This window comes from Mucor velutinosus (assembly GCF_035048745.1).
Source record: "Mucor velutinosus strain NIH1002 chromosome Unknown tig00001563, whole genome shotgun sequence".
In the NCBI taxonomy this organism is placed as follows: domain Eukaryota; kingdom Fungi; phylum Mucoromycota; class Mucoromycetes; order Mucorales; family Mucoraceae; genus Mucor; species Mucor velutinosus.
In genome coordinates, this window is record NW_027041904.1 from 482,261 (window position 1) to 499,075 (window position 16,815).

A 16,815-nucleotide genomic window follows, 5' to 3' on the forward strand; every position below is an offset into this window, starting at 1 on the left:
GACTATATGTACTGTGATTATCATCTGATGCTTCCTAATACATTCTTGGAGTACTTTTCAAAGCGCTTCCAATGGTGCCAAGTAAGATAGATGTTTTGATTGAAATTCTTGAGCAATTTTAGAAAATATGAAATAAGGGTTTTGGCCAAAATGTCAAAATTTTGCATAGTAAGACTTCATAAAAGTGGTTTCAGAAGTTGCTTTGAATTGAGAGAAGCATTTTGATTTAATATATACCATAGTAAAAGTCTTCATTTTCAAGGTGAAAAACGCGATCGTTTGATTTTCGATGAAAAGCATGAGGGGCACCTCATGCTTTTTGATCGATTTTTAGCAATGTTTTTTTTGTCCCCAAAAAGTTGAGTAAATGTGTCAAGAAGTTACTACTACTCAAGTACAATTGTTTGGCGTCATTCCAGTGGCTCAAAAAGGTCTACATGTCAAGATATCACTGTGACTAAAAAAGATCTGAATATTGCTGAATATTTCTGAATCCATTTTTCGGAAAACTGCCACTTTACGAAAAATTTGTCGAAATTTTTCTGAATGGCATTCTTAGAAATTCGGAAAAGTGCTCACTTAATTCAGAAAAATTCAGAGAAATTCATTCTGGAAAATTCAGAAAAATTCATGTAGTTTAGGGTGGTTTGCAAAATATTCATAAAAAAATAAATCAGAAATATAATAGCATTTAGTGCTATTATAATAGAAACCATTGTTTATTTCTTGACATATAATAATTGCGCTACTACTACAGAGAAACATGATGATATTACATTACGGGCAGTAACAACAAAGCGTAGCCTAATCAGAATAAGCATAGAGATCAGAATTCCTTACGACTTGCGCACTCTCTTATTGTTGGGTCCCTAATACACAAAGATAAGTAGCTCCATCTATGATATCAATGCCTTACGATTACCTTTATGTTTCTACAATTTAAGAGATAGAGAGAATATCAGCATAAAATGGCTAACTCCAGGTGATGATGAGAAACTTACTGTCTTTGCAAATCTTGCGTTTCTGGTGATGAATATCTTCTGTGCTTTTCATATTCCTTTGCCTTTGATTTGTTTGATGCAGATACATTTTTTGATACTGGAGATGGCTGCATTGGCTATAGTGATAGTGCACATTATAAAATGGAAAAGAAATGTGAGTTACTGCGCTATATCTATGAAAACTTAATTACTTGTTCTACTAGAGGCATATGTTGCGTGCTGATTCTTCTATAATATTACGATTAGTATCAAAGAGTACTTTTCTCTATGCAGCATTTACTTTTGTGATCCAGTATTTCGAGAAACATGAAAATTGATCTTGTCTACAATCGAATTTTCGTCATCGTCGACAGAATCTTCTTCGGATTGCGCTTGGGATCCCTCAGAAAATACCAGATCATCTTCATCGAATTGGGTTTGGTAAGTTGCGGTGTCATTGCTTGGCCTGGCATTGTATTTGTAATCGATTATGCCAGACAATGATTTGGAGACAGCAAACTGCGGCAACCAATCTTTGAAGAACCCAGAGATGTCAACGCCCTTTTTGGCTACATCGTCTATGACGGTCTTGATTAACAAGGCTTGAAATCTGTTGTCCAGCTTGCTAAAAGTGATATTTGGGAACTGTCTATCAGCTTTCTTTGCCTGGTTGTATGCTGCATCTTTGACAAGCTCCCAGACCTTCTTGCCATCAAGGTTTTCCCCACCTAATCGATGCTCTTCAAGGACGTTGATGCATAGCTCAACAGAAAGCTCCTCCAGATGTTTGCTATCTGCTTTGCTTGGACGGCATATCACTCCATCTAGTCTCGCAACATTGGCCGTGCTCGAAGAGGTAGATTGTTGAACAATATGCTGCAGCATAGCTTTTACTTCGGTCTGGTTGTCATTACATTCCTTGACCTGTTTGCTAAGATTGGACAACTCCTGTTCAATGTTCTCCAATCTTTGTAAGAATAGTTGTTGTGCTTGATCCATTTTTGAATAAGTGATTAGTGTAAAGTGTAAAATAGAGCAGTGCTTTGAGATGGTTGTATCAATTGCGATAAATGCGTAACAATCTATGAAAGACAGAGAAAAACTGGTCTAGTAATGTTTCCAATAATTAATAGCACCCGCTATCACAGACATTGATGTTTCAATCATGCAGATTGAAACGCATGCAATGTGAACTATTAGATTTCACTATAGATATTCACATGGCTATTCAATACCAATCAAAGTGTATTCTATGTTCAATATTGCATGCGTTTCAATCTGTATGATTGAAACGCATGCAATATAAGGAGCATAAAAGACAATCCAGACAGATTTGTGTTTAACCTTTATTTCTAATATTATTTACGATGCCATTTTTTTGTGCCCAGTGTTGCCGAAGAATTCGCAATAGACATGAAAAACAGCATAAACTTTGGCACTCTTCAAATGACACAACAACTGTAGACTTGCACAACCTGGAGACTAATCAGTATCAAAGAAAGAAAGCAAGAACTGAACATGATACTCAGGCTGGACCTTACACTGAAAGAAATAGTCAGCAAGAAAACAGCGATGGTGAACCTGGTAGCGATGGTGAACCTGGTAGCGATGGCGGATATGACTTTGGAGACTCTGATGGACTCGGCGCTAACTATAGTGACAATCAGATGTCTGACAGTTGCGAGGCATTACCACCACTGGATGCTAAAAATACTGAGATCCACAAGATCTTCAGGGAAGAAAACTTGACAAACTCAAGCATCCGAAGACTTGTTCAATGGCACAACCAAACGTATCCTTGTAAGTAACCATAACAAAGTTGGTTGTTTCAAAGCGCTAACATCTACTATGATAAGTTGCAACGCCTATAGTCTCAACATTCAAGGCCAGCTCTGCTAGGAAAAGGGCAACTTCTTTTGCACCTTATACAGTCGATGTGTGCATCAGGTATTGCTATGCCTTTCAACCAGAGGATGGGGACGAATGTCCAGTGTGCTTTGAAAAGAGATTCGATATTGATGGTAGCCCCAGAAGAACCATCAAGATGCTGCCAATCGGTCCACAACTTGCCACGTTGTTCGAAAATCCAAACTTTATCAGAGTGCTTGATGACGAGAATTCATCCATCAGAGCAAGGTTCAAGGGCGATATAATGCAAAATTTAGTGAACAACAAGCATCTATTCAACAATAGATACGACATTGGCCTGTCCCTGTACGTAGATGGATTCCAATCACACAAAAAAGGCGGTGCAAAGTTGAACTTGGTCATGCTACAAATCTTGAACCTTCCTTCTGCCTATAGATACAAAATGGAGTTCCTGATTGATTTCGCCATTATCCCAAACACCAAGAGATTAGACAGTTACCTTCAATACCTTGTCAGCGAATTGGAAAAATTGGCTCGTGATGGACTACAAGTGCAGAGAAACAACTCAACAAATATCTCGCTCAAAGTCCACCTCATGGGATCCTTTGGTGATATCCCCAGCGTCAGCGAACTCAATTTCCTCGCATCCCATACGTCGCTTCAAGGCTGCCGTTTTTGTACGATCATTGGCATCAGCAAAAATGGTGTTATTTCTTTTCAACTAGCAGCTAATGATGAAGATCGACCACTACGATTGCTAACAATTGAAGAATACAAATCCAGTGCACCAGAACTTGGTATCGAGAGGCCTTCTTTGTTTCGAAACCTGCCATCATTCATTGATCCAACGTTTGTGGGCTTGGATGAATTTCATTTGTTTGGACAAAACATGGGACCAAGAATCAAGAAAATGTTTACGGACAAGGAATCGATTCTTCGCTTGAAGCCGCGACAAATAGAGAAGATTAGCATTTGCTTGAACCAACTTGCAAGCACATCACCTTTGATCTTCGAAGGCAATTTCATGGATGTCTTCAGCAAGGGAGGGACAGCTCGAGGAGTAGATTGGTTGGTGTTCCTGAAGTACTTTGTGCCCACAGTTCTTATCGACCACGTTGATTTATGCCATTTGGATCCTACTGTCTCTGAAGCTGCCAAGGAAGCCCTACGTACAATATCTCTGATTTGCTCAGTATGCTTGCAGCAGGATATATCTGAGAGCGAGATACAAAAGTTGGAGGAACTAATAACCAAGTGGCACCAATTTCTTCGTCTTCACATCTCAGCAAAATTCTTTCCAATCAGTGAACATTATTTGGAGCATATCACGATGGTGATTCGAAAGATAGGCCCCATGCCTCAGTACAGTTGCCGTGTTTTGGAGAGAAGGATCCAAATGATCAAGAAGAGGATCCATGGCTGTAGTCAAGTTGCAAAACAAGCGGAAAATATCATGCTGGATATTGCATGTAACAGCTATGAAAAAAGAAGGACAATTGCATTTGACAATTCGACGGATACTGCCATCACCTTCTCGAAATCATTGAATATGGGCGACATCAAGCTGTCACCGTCTATTGCTTCTATGTTGTGCAAACATTACAACACTGCTCGTGTCAATCCGCAGATCAAGTGCGCTACCTCACTACGACTTGGCAACAACATCACGATCGACTCTACTTTCGATCCACCAAGTAGAAAGAAGAAGCTGTCAGACCATGCCCTGGTCAATTGTGCTCGCCGCAGTTCGCTACCATTGCTGGTAAAGGTGTTGCTCATCTTTGAGCACAACTTCTCTGGTGCAACACATGCTCTAGCCGTTTGCCAAGTCTATCAGAACGTAACGGTATCAACGTCCGGCATCCCTGAATGTTTCCTTGACAATGCCAACTCGGATACTTCCAATGGTGCATGGGATCTGGATATAATAGCTGTCGATGATATTTTGTCTTCAGTTGCAATTCTGAAGTCTGCCATATCTGGGAAGCTCTTCTTTGTTTGGCCTGATATGAAAAGAATTGGTTTGAAAGTATACAATGATGATTCTATATTTGACTTTGCATAAAATAAATATACGCCAACATCATGGTCACCTTTCTCTCAAACTGATGTTTGTACATCCTTCCAAATTACTAGCCATCCCACTGTTCTATATCTTAATGCTCGTTCTTTTGCCCGGTCGCATGCAAAGCTGAAAATTCATTCCTAATAATAATAACTAGTTAATATTGTTTCCTTTCTATTGTTGCTCTGTAATAATATATCTTCTTTCTTTCTTCTTCCTATCCTATTATGACATTCAGAGACCTCTAAATAAAAAATGGAGCACGACTCCCTTACAAGAAAGAATCTGAAGCAGTTGACAAATAAGAAATAAAAATGGCGTAGCGATGACTACTCGCTTTTCTGATGAAGATCGTTTCGTGGTAAAAAAAATCGCTGAATAATATCTAAATTTTTCTAAATTTCTCCAAATTTCTCTAAGCTTAATTTATTAATTTTCATCTGCATGAATTTATCTGAATATTTCCAAAGGGATTTGGACAAATTCATAGTGATTAAGACATTTTTAGGATATTTCAGAAAAAATTGGTCAAATTCTAATATATTCAGATAAATTTGAATCTTTTTTAGTCACAGTGTATGAAGGCTTGAAAGCTGTCAAATTTGGTTATGTTTTGCTTTTTTTATAGCTTTTATTTACGCGGCATGAATCACATCTTTGCACTGTGACTAAAAAAGATCTGAATATTGCTGAATATTTCTGAATCCATTTTTCGGAAAACTGCCACTTTACGAAAAATTTGTCGAAATTTTTCTGAATGGCATTCTTAGAAATTCGGAAAAGTGCTCACTTAATTCAGAAAAATTCAGAGAAATTCATTCTGGAAAATTCAGAAAAATTCATGTAGTTTAGGGTGGTTTGCAAAATATTCATAAAAAAATAAATCAGAAATATAATAGCATTTAGTGCTATTATAATAGAAACTATTGTTTATTTCTTGACATATAATAATTGCGCTACTACTACAGAGAAACATGATGATATTACATTACGGGCAGTAACAACAAAGCGTAGCCTAATCAGAATAAGCATAGAGATCAGAATTCCTTACGACTTGCGCACTCTCTTATTGTTGGGTCCCTAATACACAAAGATAAGTAGCTCCATCTATGATATCAATGCCTTACGATTACCTTTATGTTTCTACAATTTAAGAGATAGAGAGAATATCAGCATAAAATGGCTAACTCCAGGTGATGATGAGAAACTTACTGTCTTTGCAAATCTTGCGTTTCTGGTGATGAATATCTTCTGTGCTTTTCATATTCCTTTGCCTTTGATTTGTTTGATGCAGATACATTTTTTGATACTGGAGATGGCTGCATTGGCTATAATAATGATAGTGCACATTATAAAATGGAAAAGAAATGTGAGTTACTGCGCTATATCTATGAAAACTTAATTACTTGTTCTACTAGAGGCATATGTTGCGTGCTGATTCTTCTATAATATTACGATTAGTATCAAAGAGTACTTTTCTCTATGCAGCATTTACTTTTGTGATCCAGTATTTCGAGAAACATGAAAATTGATCTTGTCTACAATCGAATTTTCGTCATCGTCGACAGAATCTTCTTCGGATTGCGCTTGGGATCCCTCAGAAAATACCAGATCATCTTCATCGAATTGGGTTTGGTAAGTTGCGGTGTCATTGCTTGGCCTGGCATTGTATTTGTAATCGATTATGCCAGACAATGATTTGGAGACAGCAAACTGCGGCAACCAATCTTTGAAGAACCCAGAGATGTCAACGCCCTTTTTGGCTACATCGTCTATGACGGTCTTGATTAACAAGGCTTGAAACCTGTTGTCCAGCTTGCTAAAAGTGATATTTGGGAACTGTCTATCAGCTTTCTTTGCCTGGTTGTATGCTGCATCTTTGACAAGCTCCCAGACCTTCTTGCCATCAAGGTTTTCCCCACCTAATCGATGCTCCTCAAGGACGTTGATGCATAGCTCAACAGAAAGCTCCTCCAGATGTTTGCTATCTGCTTTGCTTGGACGGCATATCACTCCATCTAGTCTCGCAACATTGGCCGTGCTCGAAGAGGTAGATTGTTGAACAATATGCTGCAGCATATCTTTTACTTCGGTCTGGTTGTCATTACATTCCTTGACCTGTTTGCTAAGATTAGACAACTCCTGTTCAATGTTCTCCAATCTTTGTAAGAATAGTTGTTGTGCTTGATCCATTTTTGAATAAGTGATTAGTGTAAAGTGTAAAATAGAGCAGTGCTTTGAGATGGTTGTATCAATTGCGATAAATGCGTAACAATCTATGAAAGACAGAGAAAAACTGGTCTAGTAATGTTTCCAATAATTAATAGCACCCGCTATCACAGACATTGATGTTTCAATCATGCAGATTGAAACGCATGCAATGTGAACTATTAGATTTCACTATAGATATTCACATGGCTATTCAATACCAATCAAAGTGTATTCTATGTTCAATATTGCATGCGTTTCAATCTGTATGATTGAAACGCATGCAATATAAGGAGCATAAAAGACAATCCAGACAGATTTGTGTTTAACCTTTATTTCTAATATTATTTACGATGCCATTTTTTTGTGCCCAGTGTTGCCGAAGAATTCGCAATAGACATGAAAAACAGCATAAACTTTGGCACTCTTCAAATGACACAACAACTGTAGACTTGCACAACCTGGAGACTAATCAGTATCAAAGAAAGAAAGCAAGAACTGAACATGATACTCAGGCTGGACCTTACACTGAAAGAAATAGTCAGCAAGAAAACAGCGATGGTGAACCTGGTAGCGATGGTGAACCTGGTAGCGATGGCGGATATGACTTTGGAGACTCTGATGGACTCGGCGCTAACTATAGTGACAATCAGATGTCTGACAGTTGCGAGGCATTACCACCACTGGATGCTAAAAATACTGAGATCCACAAGATCTTCAGGGAAGAAAACTTGACAAACTCAAGCATCCGAAGACTTGTTCAATGGCACAACCAAACGTATCCTTGTAAGTAACCATAACAAAGTTGGTTGTTTCAAAGCGCTAACATCTACTATGATAAGTTGCAACGCCTATAGTCTCAACATTCAAGGCCAGCTCTGCTAGGAAAAGGGCAACTTCTTTTGCACCTTATACAGTCGATGTGTGCATCAGGTATTGCTATGCCTTTCAACCAGAGGATGGGGACGAATGTCCAGTGTGCTTTGAAAAGAGATTCGATATTGATGGTAGCCCCAGAAGAACCATCAAGATGCTGCCAATCGGTCCACAACTTGCCACGTTGTTCGAAAATCCAAACTTTATCAGAGTGCTTGATGACGAGAATTCATCCATCAGAGCAAGGTTCAAGGGCGATATAATGCAAAATTTAGTGAACAACAAGCATCTATTCAACAATAGATACGACATTGGCCTGTCCCTGTACGTAGATGGATTCCAATCACACAAAAAAGGCGGTGCAAAGTTGAACTTGGTCATGCTACAAATCTTGAACCTTCCTTCTGCCTATAGATACAAAATGGAGTTCCTGATTGATTTCGCCATTATCCCAAACACCAAGAGATTAGACAGTTACCTTCAATACCTTGTCAGCGAATTGGAAAAATTGGCTCGTGATGGACTACAAGTGCAGAGAAACAACTCAACAAATATCTCGCTCAAAGTCCACCTCATGGGATCCTTTGGTGATATCCCCAGCGTCAGCGAACTCAATTTCCTCGCATCCCATACGTCGCTTCAAGGCTGCCGTTTTTGTACGATCATTGGCATCAGCAAAAATGGTGTTATTTCTTTTCAACTAGCAGCTAATGATGAAGATCGACCACTACGATTGCTAACAATTGAAGAATACAAATCCAGTGCACCAGAACTTGGTATCGAGAGGCCTTCTTTGTTTCGAAACCTGCCATCATTCATTGATCCAACGTTTGTGGGCTTGGATGAATTTCATTTGTTTGGACAAAACATGGGACCAAGAATCAAGAAAATGTTTACGGACAAGGAATCGATTCTTCGCTTGAAGCCGCGACAAATAGAGAAGATTAGCATTTGCTTGAACCAACTTGCAAGCACATCACCTTTGATCTTCGAAGGCAATTTCATGGATGTCTTCAGCAAGGGAGGGACAGCTCGAGGAGTAGATTGGTTGGTGTTCCTGAAGTACTTTGTGCCCACAGTTCTTATCGACCACGTTGATTTATGCCATTTGGATCCTACTGTCTCTGAAGCTGCCAAGGAAGCCCTACGTACAATATCTCTGATTTGCTCAGTATGCTTGCAGCAGGATATATCTGAGAGCGAGATACAAAAATTGGAGGAACTAATAACCAAGTGGCACCAATTTCTTCGTCTTCACATCTCAGCAAAATTCTTTCCAACCAGCGAACATTATTTGGAGCATATCACGATGGTGATTCGAAAGATAGGCCCCATGCCTCAGTACAGTTGCCGTGTTTTGGAGAGAAGGATCCAAATGATCAAGAAGAGGATCCATGGCTGTAGTCAAGTTGCAAAACAAGCGGAAAATATCATGCTGGATATTGCATGTAACAGCTATGAAAAAAGAAGGACAATTGCATTTGACAATTCGACGGATACTGCCATCACCTTCTCGAAATCATTGAATATGGGCGACATCAAGCTGTCACCGTCTATTGCTTCTATGTTGTGCAAACATTACAACACTGCTCGTGTCAATCCGCAGATCAAGTGCGCTACCTCACTACGACTTGGCAACAACATCACGATCGACTCTACTTTCGATCCACCAAGTAGAAAGAAGAAGCTGTCAGACCATGCCCTGGTCAATTGTGCTCGCCGCAGTTCGCTACCATTGCTGGTAAAGGTGTTGCTCATCTTTGAGCACAACTTCTCTGGTGCAACACATGCTCTAGCCGTTTGCCAAGTCTATCAGAACGTAACGGTATCAACGTCCGGCATCCCTGAATGTTTCCTTGACAATGCCAACTCGGATACTTCCAATGGTGCATGGGATCTGGATATAATAGCTGTCGATGATATTTTGTCTTCAGTTGCAATTCTGAAGTCTGCCATATCTGGGAAGCTCTTCTTTGTTTGGCCTGATATGAAAAGAATTGGTTTGAAAGTATACAATGATGATTCTATATTTGACTTTGCATAAAATAAATATACGCCAACATCATGGTCACCTTTCTCTCAAACTGATGTTTGTACATCCTTCCAAATTACTAGCCATCCCACTGTTCTATATCTTAATGCTCATTCTTTTGCCCGGTCGCATGCAAAGCTGAAAATTCATTCCTAATAATAATAACTAGTTAATATTGTTTCCTTTCTATTGTTGCTCTGTAATAATATATCTTCTTTCTTTCTTCTTCCTATCCTATTATGACATTCAGAGACCTCTAAATAAAAAATGGAGCACGACTCCCTTACAAGAAAGAATCTGAAGCAGTTGACAAATAAGAAATAAAAATGGCGTAGCGATGACTACTCGCTTTTCTGATGAAGATCGTTTCGTGGTAAAAAAAATCGCTGAATAATATCTAAATTTTTCTAAATTTCTCCAAATTTCTCTAAGCTTAATTTATTAATTTTCATCTGCATGAATTTATCTGAATATTTCCAAAGGGATTTGGACAAATTCAGAGTGATTAAGACATTTTTAGGATATTTCAGAAAAAATTGGTCAAATTCTAATATATTCAGATAAATTTGAATCTTTTTTAGTCACAGTGTTGGTAGCTGAAATCTTCTGGAAGGGCAGTTCTGTGGCCTGTGCAATTTTAATTCGAATATGAGACATACCGATTTTGGTAAAGCTAATTCATGCAAATTTTGTTGCATTATGTTGTTGGTAAGCTTATTAATAATGGAGATGAAATCCGAATTTGCTGTTTGAACACTATGGTCTTGCAACTTCGCTTCGCTACGGTAAAACCCTCATTAAGATTAATATTACCAAGTATTGGGTTAGATGCTTAGTGGTCATGGTTTTTTCGCCTTTGCTTCGCTACGGTAAAACCGCCTCATACGTCAATGCTACCAAATGTTGAATTAGATGCGTTATGGTCTTGGTGTACGGACTTAATAACACCTCATCCAAACCCCCTCCCAATGCTGGCTTCCGCCGGTGGTTTATTCACATTGTACGGTACTCAATTCTTCAAATTTTTGAAAGGATAAGATTAGCTTGTCTACTTTTTTTTTTGAATGTTTTACTATATAAATTATATACAAATCGTTGTTTTTATTGATTACACAGAGCAAAAAGAAAGATAAAATGATGATAATGATGATGATAAATACATTTATGTACAATGACTATAAATTAACGGTTCTCAGAGGTCTCAACTTGGAGGATCAATTCACGAGGAGCATCGAAGCGAGGCATGACAACTTCGAGGAAGTGAATCCTCTTGGGTTGTTCAGTGACAAGCTTCATGGCAGCCTCAAACTCAGAACGGGTAGTAACCTTGGCCTCAACACCAACGGGAGCAGGAGAGACGTCTTCCAAGTTGCGTTGAAGATGAGCACCAAAGTAGTCAAGAGTCTTTGCATATTGCCACATTTGGAAGTTGTTGTAAGCACGGTGAGGACCATGGATAAGCTTCTCAATGAGATATCCATCGTTATTCAAGATGAAGATGATGGGTGTGAGGCCTTGATGAAGGAAAACTGAAACTTCTTGAGCAGTCAATTGGAAAGAACCATCACCTAATATAGATAGAGTGTCAGGTGTACACGCATTACTCAACAATGCACAACTTACCACAGAAGAGATATACTTGTCTGCTGCGATCAGCAATTGCAGCACCAACAGCAGCACCAACAGAGAAACCAATGGAACCCCAAAGGACTTGAGCAATGAAGAATGCATTCCTGGGGGCCTTCAAGTTGAAGGAAGCAAATTCAGAGGTACCAGTTTCAGCAACAATGACGGCATTATCAACCATGTATTCTGGGACCTTGTTCCAAAGGTAGTTGTGAGTGATCTCAGTACCAGCTTCAATGGGAGCAGGATGAGAACGAGGACCGAGTTCAAAATGGCGAGGGGTTGTTGGGAGAGCTTCAGTCAAGAGAGGAAGGAATTCAACCATGCTGACCTTGTCGTAATCAGCGTAAAAGACGTTTGTGACAAAAGAGTGAAGAGAGATGGTCTTTCCACGATCCAAGCCATAAGTGAAACCACCAGTGTTGAAATCAGACTTGATAGAACCAAGTTCGATGATTAAATCAGCCTTTTCGACTTCCTTTGCAATGCCCTCAATGGTAATACTACCAGCATAACAACCGCGATAGTTTGCATACTCTTCGGGGACGATACCTTTACCCATAGGAGCAACATAAGTAGGGAAACCTGAGCGTTTGATGAAAGCAGCAGCTTCCTTTTGAAGGTTATGACGTTGAATGCAAGCATCGACAATGATAATAGGATGTTGAGCCTTGTGAATGGCTTCCAATACAACTCTGAGAGCTACTTCTTGCGTCTTGGCAGGGTTCTTGGGGATAGTTAAGTTGAGAGGTCTGATCTCGGGAAGGCTGACTTCATAGTTGATCAGATCAATAGGGATACCAATGTAGCCAGGACGCTTCTTGAGGAGAGCTTCTTCAATGACACGATCGATTTCCTTGATGGAAGTTTCACGGGTCAAGTGAGTAGAGGCACCACTAATCTTGGCAAACATGTCAACAAAGACCTGGAAGTTACCATTACCAAGAGAGTGATGAAGAATAGCGCCTTCAGCTTGAGACTTGGTGTTGGGAGTACCCACAATGTGAATGACTGGCAACATTTCAGAGTAAGAACCAGCGACACCAGCAGCGGCAGAAAGTTCACCGACACCAAATGTAGTAACAAGAGCACCAGTACCTCTGATACGGGCATAGCCATCAGCAGCATAAGATGCGTTTAATTCATTGGCATTGTTACCCCAGAGAATGTCCTTGTCGTCTTCAATCATATCCAACAAGGGCTAAAGCGCAGTATGCAACATGTCAACAAGAGAGATCTACATATGCAGCAGTCGACCACACACTTACCATGTTGTAATCACCGGGAACACCAAAGATGGTATCAATACCGATTTCCTTGAGGCGCTTAATGAGATAATTACCGACTTTGATAGATACCATGTTGATTTTTTAGAGAAAAAACAAAAAAGTTGTAAAAGAAAAAGAGAGGTTTGAGATTCTCAAATAAGCTTCTTTTTATACAGCAGTTTCTGTTTGTCAACCCCTTGTTAAACAGGTGCAATGAATCGTTTACTCGCCTAGTGTCGAGCTTGTTTGTTGATTCAGATTTTTTGTCAGTAAGACAAACAACAAGAAAAAGTGGCAATTTGCCCTCGGATCTATCCGATTTTGCCTTTTTGTCTGTAGACTGATCGAGGTTGATGCAATCTGTTGTGTAGCCACAACATAGGACATAATTTGTCATCATGCAAAAAAAAAAGCAAGAATCAGTGCACTTTTTACCATCGTGTGTTTGGCATTTTTTTTTTTTCATGTATTTATTCATGGATCTTGTAACTTGATCTATGGGCCAGGTTTCATTCAAAAATAAAGTTTGCATGAATCAAAAGACTTTTTGATCCAACGACGTGTGTTGTTGTATCGTTTCGAGAGCTTATTCAAATGGGGCAAGAACCATTTGACATTTGCAAAAATCATTCGAGTTTTTTTTTTTTTTTTTTCTGATTTGGCTAATGCTTGAACAAGCAAATTGTAGAGATAAGATACAAGCCTCGACGTTACACCCATCTAAATGTCAACATAGGATCTCTTTTGATCGGATAATTTAGAAAACCTTACGCCGAGGTTGTTGTTGGGCTGAACTGCTTCGCCATTGATCGACTGCGATTATACCACGTAGTCCAAATTATCATCAAACCTGTCTAAAGCTCCTTTGTGCGTAGTTGCAAAAGGTCTCTTTCCTAGATTTGACGCTGCCGAGATTTGCTCTATATGAGCATTTGATGGGTAGAAATCCAGCACGTGTCCATGTACATGTACATAGATGCAGCTGCATATTATTAATGATTGAAAATAGCCATGATTGCTTCTTACACGACACTGTATTAGCAATGACATTGATTTCACTGTTAGGATCAAGCAACTCACCAGGCTTGCAAATAGAACCCAGAAAAACTTTGTAGTGGAACCCAATTGCCGTTGTATACAAATTCATGCGTCTGTAAGTTGGTAACGCAAGACATCTCGATTCAAGTAATAGCTACTGTAAAAGTAACACTCTTTAAGCATTTGATGTTTATTGAAACAAGTGTCTCTCCTTGGTTAAATGGAATAACAGTGCAATCAATCCATTGAATTAACCTCCAAGCGAAGAGTCATATTGTTTGTTACACGTTCTATCAGGAGTCAAGGTGGCTTAAAGCGTGTAGAGATGGGCGTCTCAGGTGTTCATACGCGCCAACTCTCTTTTCCTTTTCATTTAGCAGCTGCATTCGATATGAAAGCAAAAAGTAGACACAGAAGTGTTATGATTGCAATCAAACGAGAGGTATCGACAACAGACGTTGCTCTTGCACTATCTCGCACAGACTGTCGAAACGAACCATCAACAACGAATGACCCTGAAATCAAGCAAGAAACAGACGTATCTCTAGCATCTAGCTTGCATGATTCCAAACACAACTCACCCGGAACAACAAGCTGCGAATCCGACAATACTGCTACACCTATGGAAACCGCAGACGTTGACATGAAGCAGAAAGCAGAGGCCGAAAACCACGACAATATATCGCAAGAAGGTAACTCCTATCCAGATTGACCATTGATAAAAATGCAGACTATTTAAAATAGTTGATATAGCAACTGGACAGCCTAACGTTTATCAGTGTGCAGTCTGCGAACGTAAGCTGGCCAACCTGAAGTCAGTGTTGGATCATCAGTTCAAAGAGCACAACAAGGCGCGACACAAGGAACTTCCCATTCACATTGATCTAGAACCAGACATTCATGATCCTCGCTACTACTGCAAACCTTGCGGCATAAAGCATGCTTCACGCACGGAATACCGTGAGCATCTCAGAAGAGACCACTACATGCTTCTAGATCGACTGCGTGCAAAGGTAGTCCGTGATGGCGCTGCTCCTGACCCTAATGATTCGAGTTTCTATTGTTCTGCCTGTCAGTTTGCGTACAAAAAAAAAGCCACGTTTGTAAAGCATATGAAGGTCTGCCACAACTTGAAGTCAACACCGTTACGAAAGAAAAAGATGAACCCTAACATTACACCTGACTGGAGTGATCCAGACTGGTACTGTAGATCCTGTAATTGCACTTACAAATCAAAAGAAGGTTACAGCCTTCATTGCCAAACCGTTCACAATATGACACCACCACTCAAGGGACCAGTGAAAGTGGAAGAGGCTGAAAGCAAAAATACGAACAAACACTGCAAGCTGTGTCAAATTACCTACAAAACGGCAGCTGGATACAAAACACATTATCGAGTGGCCCATGAGAAGAAACCCGCAGCATCTGCCAATTCAGATAAAGTGCCTGATCCCTTTGATCCCAACAGCTATTGCAATGTATGTGAAAGAACGTTTTGCGTCAAATCCAGTTTCAAATACCATGTATTGATGAAACACAAGGTGGATTATCGAACCTTCAAACCAGACATCAATGACCCCAACTTCTACTGCCGCATTTGTGATAAAACAATGACATCCAAGAGAAAATTCATGCTTCATCTACTATCATCACACTCCATAGATACATCTGCCCACAACAGCATAGATGCCGAACCAGATGCTCATGACAGCACCAATCACTGCCGCACCTGTCAACACACGTTTACATCAAAAACCAAATATCAAACTCATCTCAAATTGAAGCATAGGATTATCCTGACACCTTCTGGCCAACAATATGTTACCTCTTTGCCAGACCCTCATGACCCCAACTTTCACTGCAGTGTGTGCGTTAGAACCTTCAAAACTTTGCCCAAATATCGTCATCATTGCAAGTACTCTCATCTCATGGTAATGGGATCTACCAGCATCCCGGATCCTGGAGCTACTATTGACGTCGATAATCCTGATTTCTACTGTTCCCAATGCAAGCATAAGTATGCTCAAAAGCGTTATTTCAAGCGTCATTTGCTAACTATTCACAACTTCAATTTGGATTCTTGAATGTATATGCAAGGAAAAGGAGTGTATTGAGCGTATAGCAGTTTCTTTATTACTTGTATACAAGTTGCAATACAAAACAAAGTATGATATATAGTCTTGTGCATTGTGTGGTAGTCTAGCCCAAGGAATGTTCCATATCCATATGCTTATTTGTAAAGGAACATTATGGAAGCCCTTAAAAAAGGTGTTTATCATCCCCCATCAGAGTTCAATATCAAAAGGAGAGATTCGGTGCTTCAAAATGAAACAACTAATAATGATCAGATTCGAGATTGAGTATAGCAATCTGGCTACATGTAAAGCTATCATATCAAGACAATGTAGTCATGAGGCCTACTTATCTTGCATAAAGCATCATCTTGTTAAAGAATTGCTTATATTATTGCCCGGCGGTTAAACTAATTCATGCTACTTAAGAATGACAGCAAGTCATTGTTTTACAGTTTTGGAGAAATTATTCTCGTTTAGGTAATGATTGAAACAAAGCAATTTTCGGATATCTTTCCTGACTTGACTTGCTCTGTAAACCAATTTCCATGTTTATAGTCGTTGAGTAAACAGGATGATATCATGCTTGATTTTGATCAGGGTTTGCTGATACATCCAGGTTCCAAACATTTCTCGCAAAAATGCTCTTCAAGGACCGGGATAATATCAACTGTCGTTCTGCGCCATTGACGATTGATCATCCCAATCATAATACAAGTAGCATTAACGGCAACGTTATATCCCTGATACTTCAACACATGTCCACTATCAAAAAGCTAGA

At 39.5% G+C, this 16,815-nt stretch overlaps 6 protein-coding genes across 6 annotated transcripts; 3 read left to right on the forward strand and 3 right to left on the reverse strand.

The window, feature by feature from the left end:
• Positions 1-1,277: 1,277 nt before the first annotated feature.
• ATC70_008751 (uncharacterized protein) lies at positions 1,278-1,979 on the reverse strand (the record flags this gene model as incomplete). Its single annotated transcript, XM_064827997.1, has 1 exon — positions 1,278-1,979. One exon carries the CDS (start codon positions 1,977-1,979, stop codon positions 1,278-1,280), a length of 702 nt encoding a protein of 233 aa, XP_064685199.1.
• A 368-nt stretch (positions 1,980-2,347) lies between these two features.
• DAP1_2 (Dihydrodipicolinate synthase) lies at positions 2,348-4,914 on the forward strand (the record flags this gene model as incomplete). Its single annotated transcript, XM_064827998.1, has 2 exons — positions 2,348-2,780; positions 2,837-4,914. 2 exons carry the CDS (start codon positions 2,348-2,350, stop codon positions 4,912-4,914), a joined length of 2,511 nt encoding a protein of 836 aa, XP_064685200.1.
• Positions 4,915-6,405: 1,491 nt separating this feature from the next.
• ATC70_008753 (uncharacterized protein) lies at positions 6,406-7,107 on the reverse strand (the record flags this gene model as incomplete). The annotated part of the gene is made up of 1 exon (XM_064827999.1): positions 6,406-7,107. One exon carries the CDS (start codon positions 7,105-7,107, stop codon positions 6,406-6,408), a length of 702 nt encoding a protein of 233 aa, XP_064685201.1.
• Positions 7,108-7,475: 368 nt separating this feature from the next.
• On the forward strand, positions 7,476-10,042 carry MMT2_2 (mitochondrial metal transporter; the record flags this gene model as incomplete). The annotated part of the gene is made up of 2 exons (XM_064828000.1): positions 7,476-7,908; positions 7,965-10,042. 2 exons carry the CDS (start codon positions 7,476-7,478, stop codon positions 10,040-10,042), a joined length of 2,511 nt encoding a protein of 836 aa, XP_064685202.1.
• A 1,170-nt stretch (positions 10,043-11,212) lies between these two features.
• On the reverse strand, positions 11,213-13,017 carry MMT2_3 (mitochondrial metal transporter; the record flags this gene model as incomplete). The annotated part of the gene is made up of 3 exons (XM_064828001.1): positions 11,213-11,598; positions 11,654-12,857; positions 12,925-13,017. The coding sequence occupies 3 exons, from the start codon at positions 13,015-13,017 to the stop codon at positions 11,213-11,215; spliced, it is 1,683 nt and encodes a 560-aa protein (XP_064685203.1).
• Positions 13,018-14,353: 1,336 nt separating this feature from the next.
• Positions 14,354-16,046, forward strand: ATC70_008756 (uncharacterized protein; the record flags this gene model as incomplete). Its single annotated transcript, XM_064828002.1, has 2 exons — positions 14,354-14,654; positions 14,716-16,046. The coding sequence occupies 2 exons, from the start codon at positions 14,354-14,356 to the stop codon at positions 16,044-16,046; spliced, it is 1,632 nt and encodes a 543-aa protein (XP_064685204.1).
• Between the last annotated feature and the right edge of the window lie 769 nt (positions 16,047-16,815).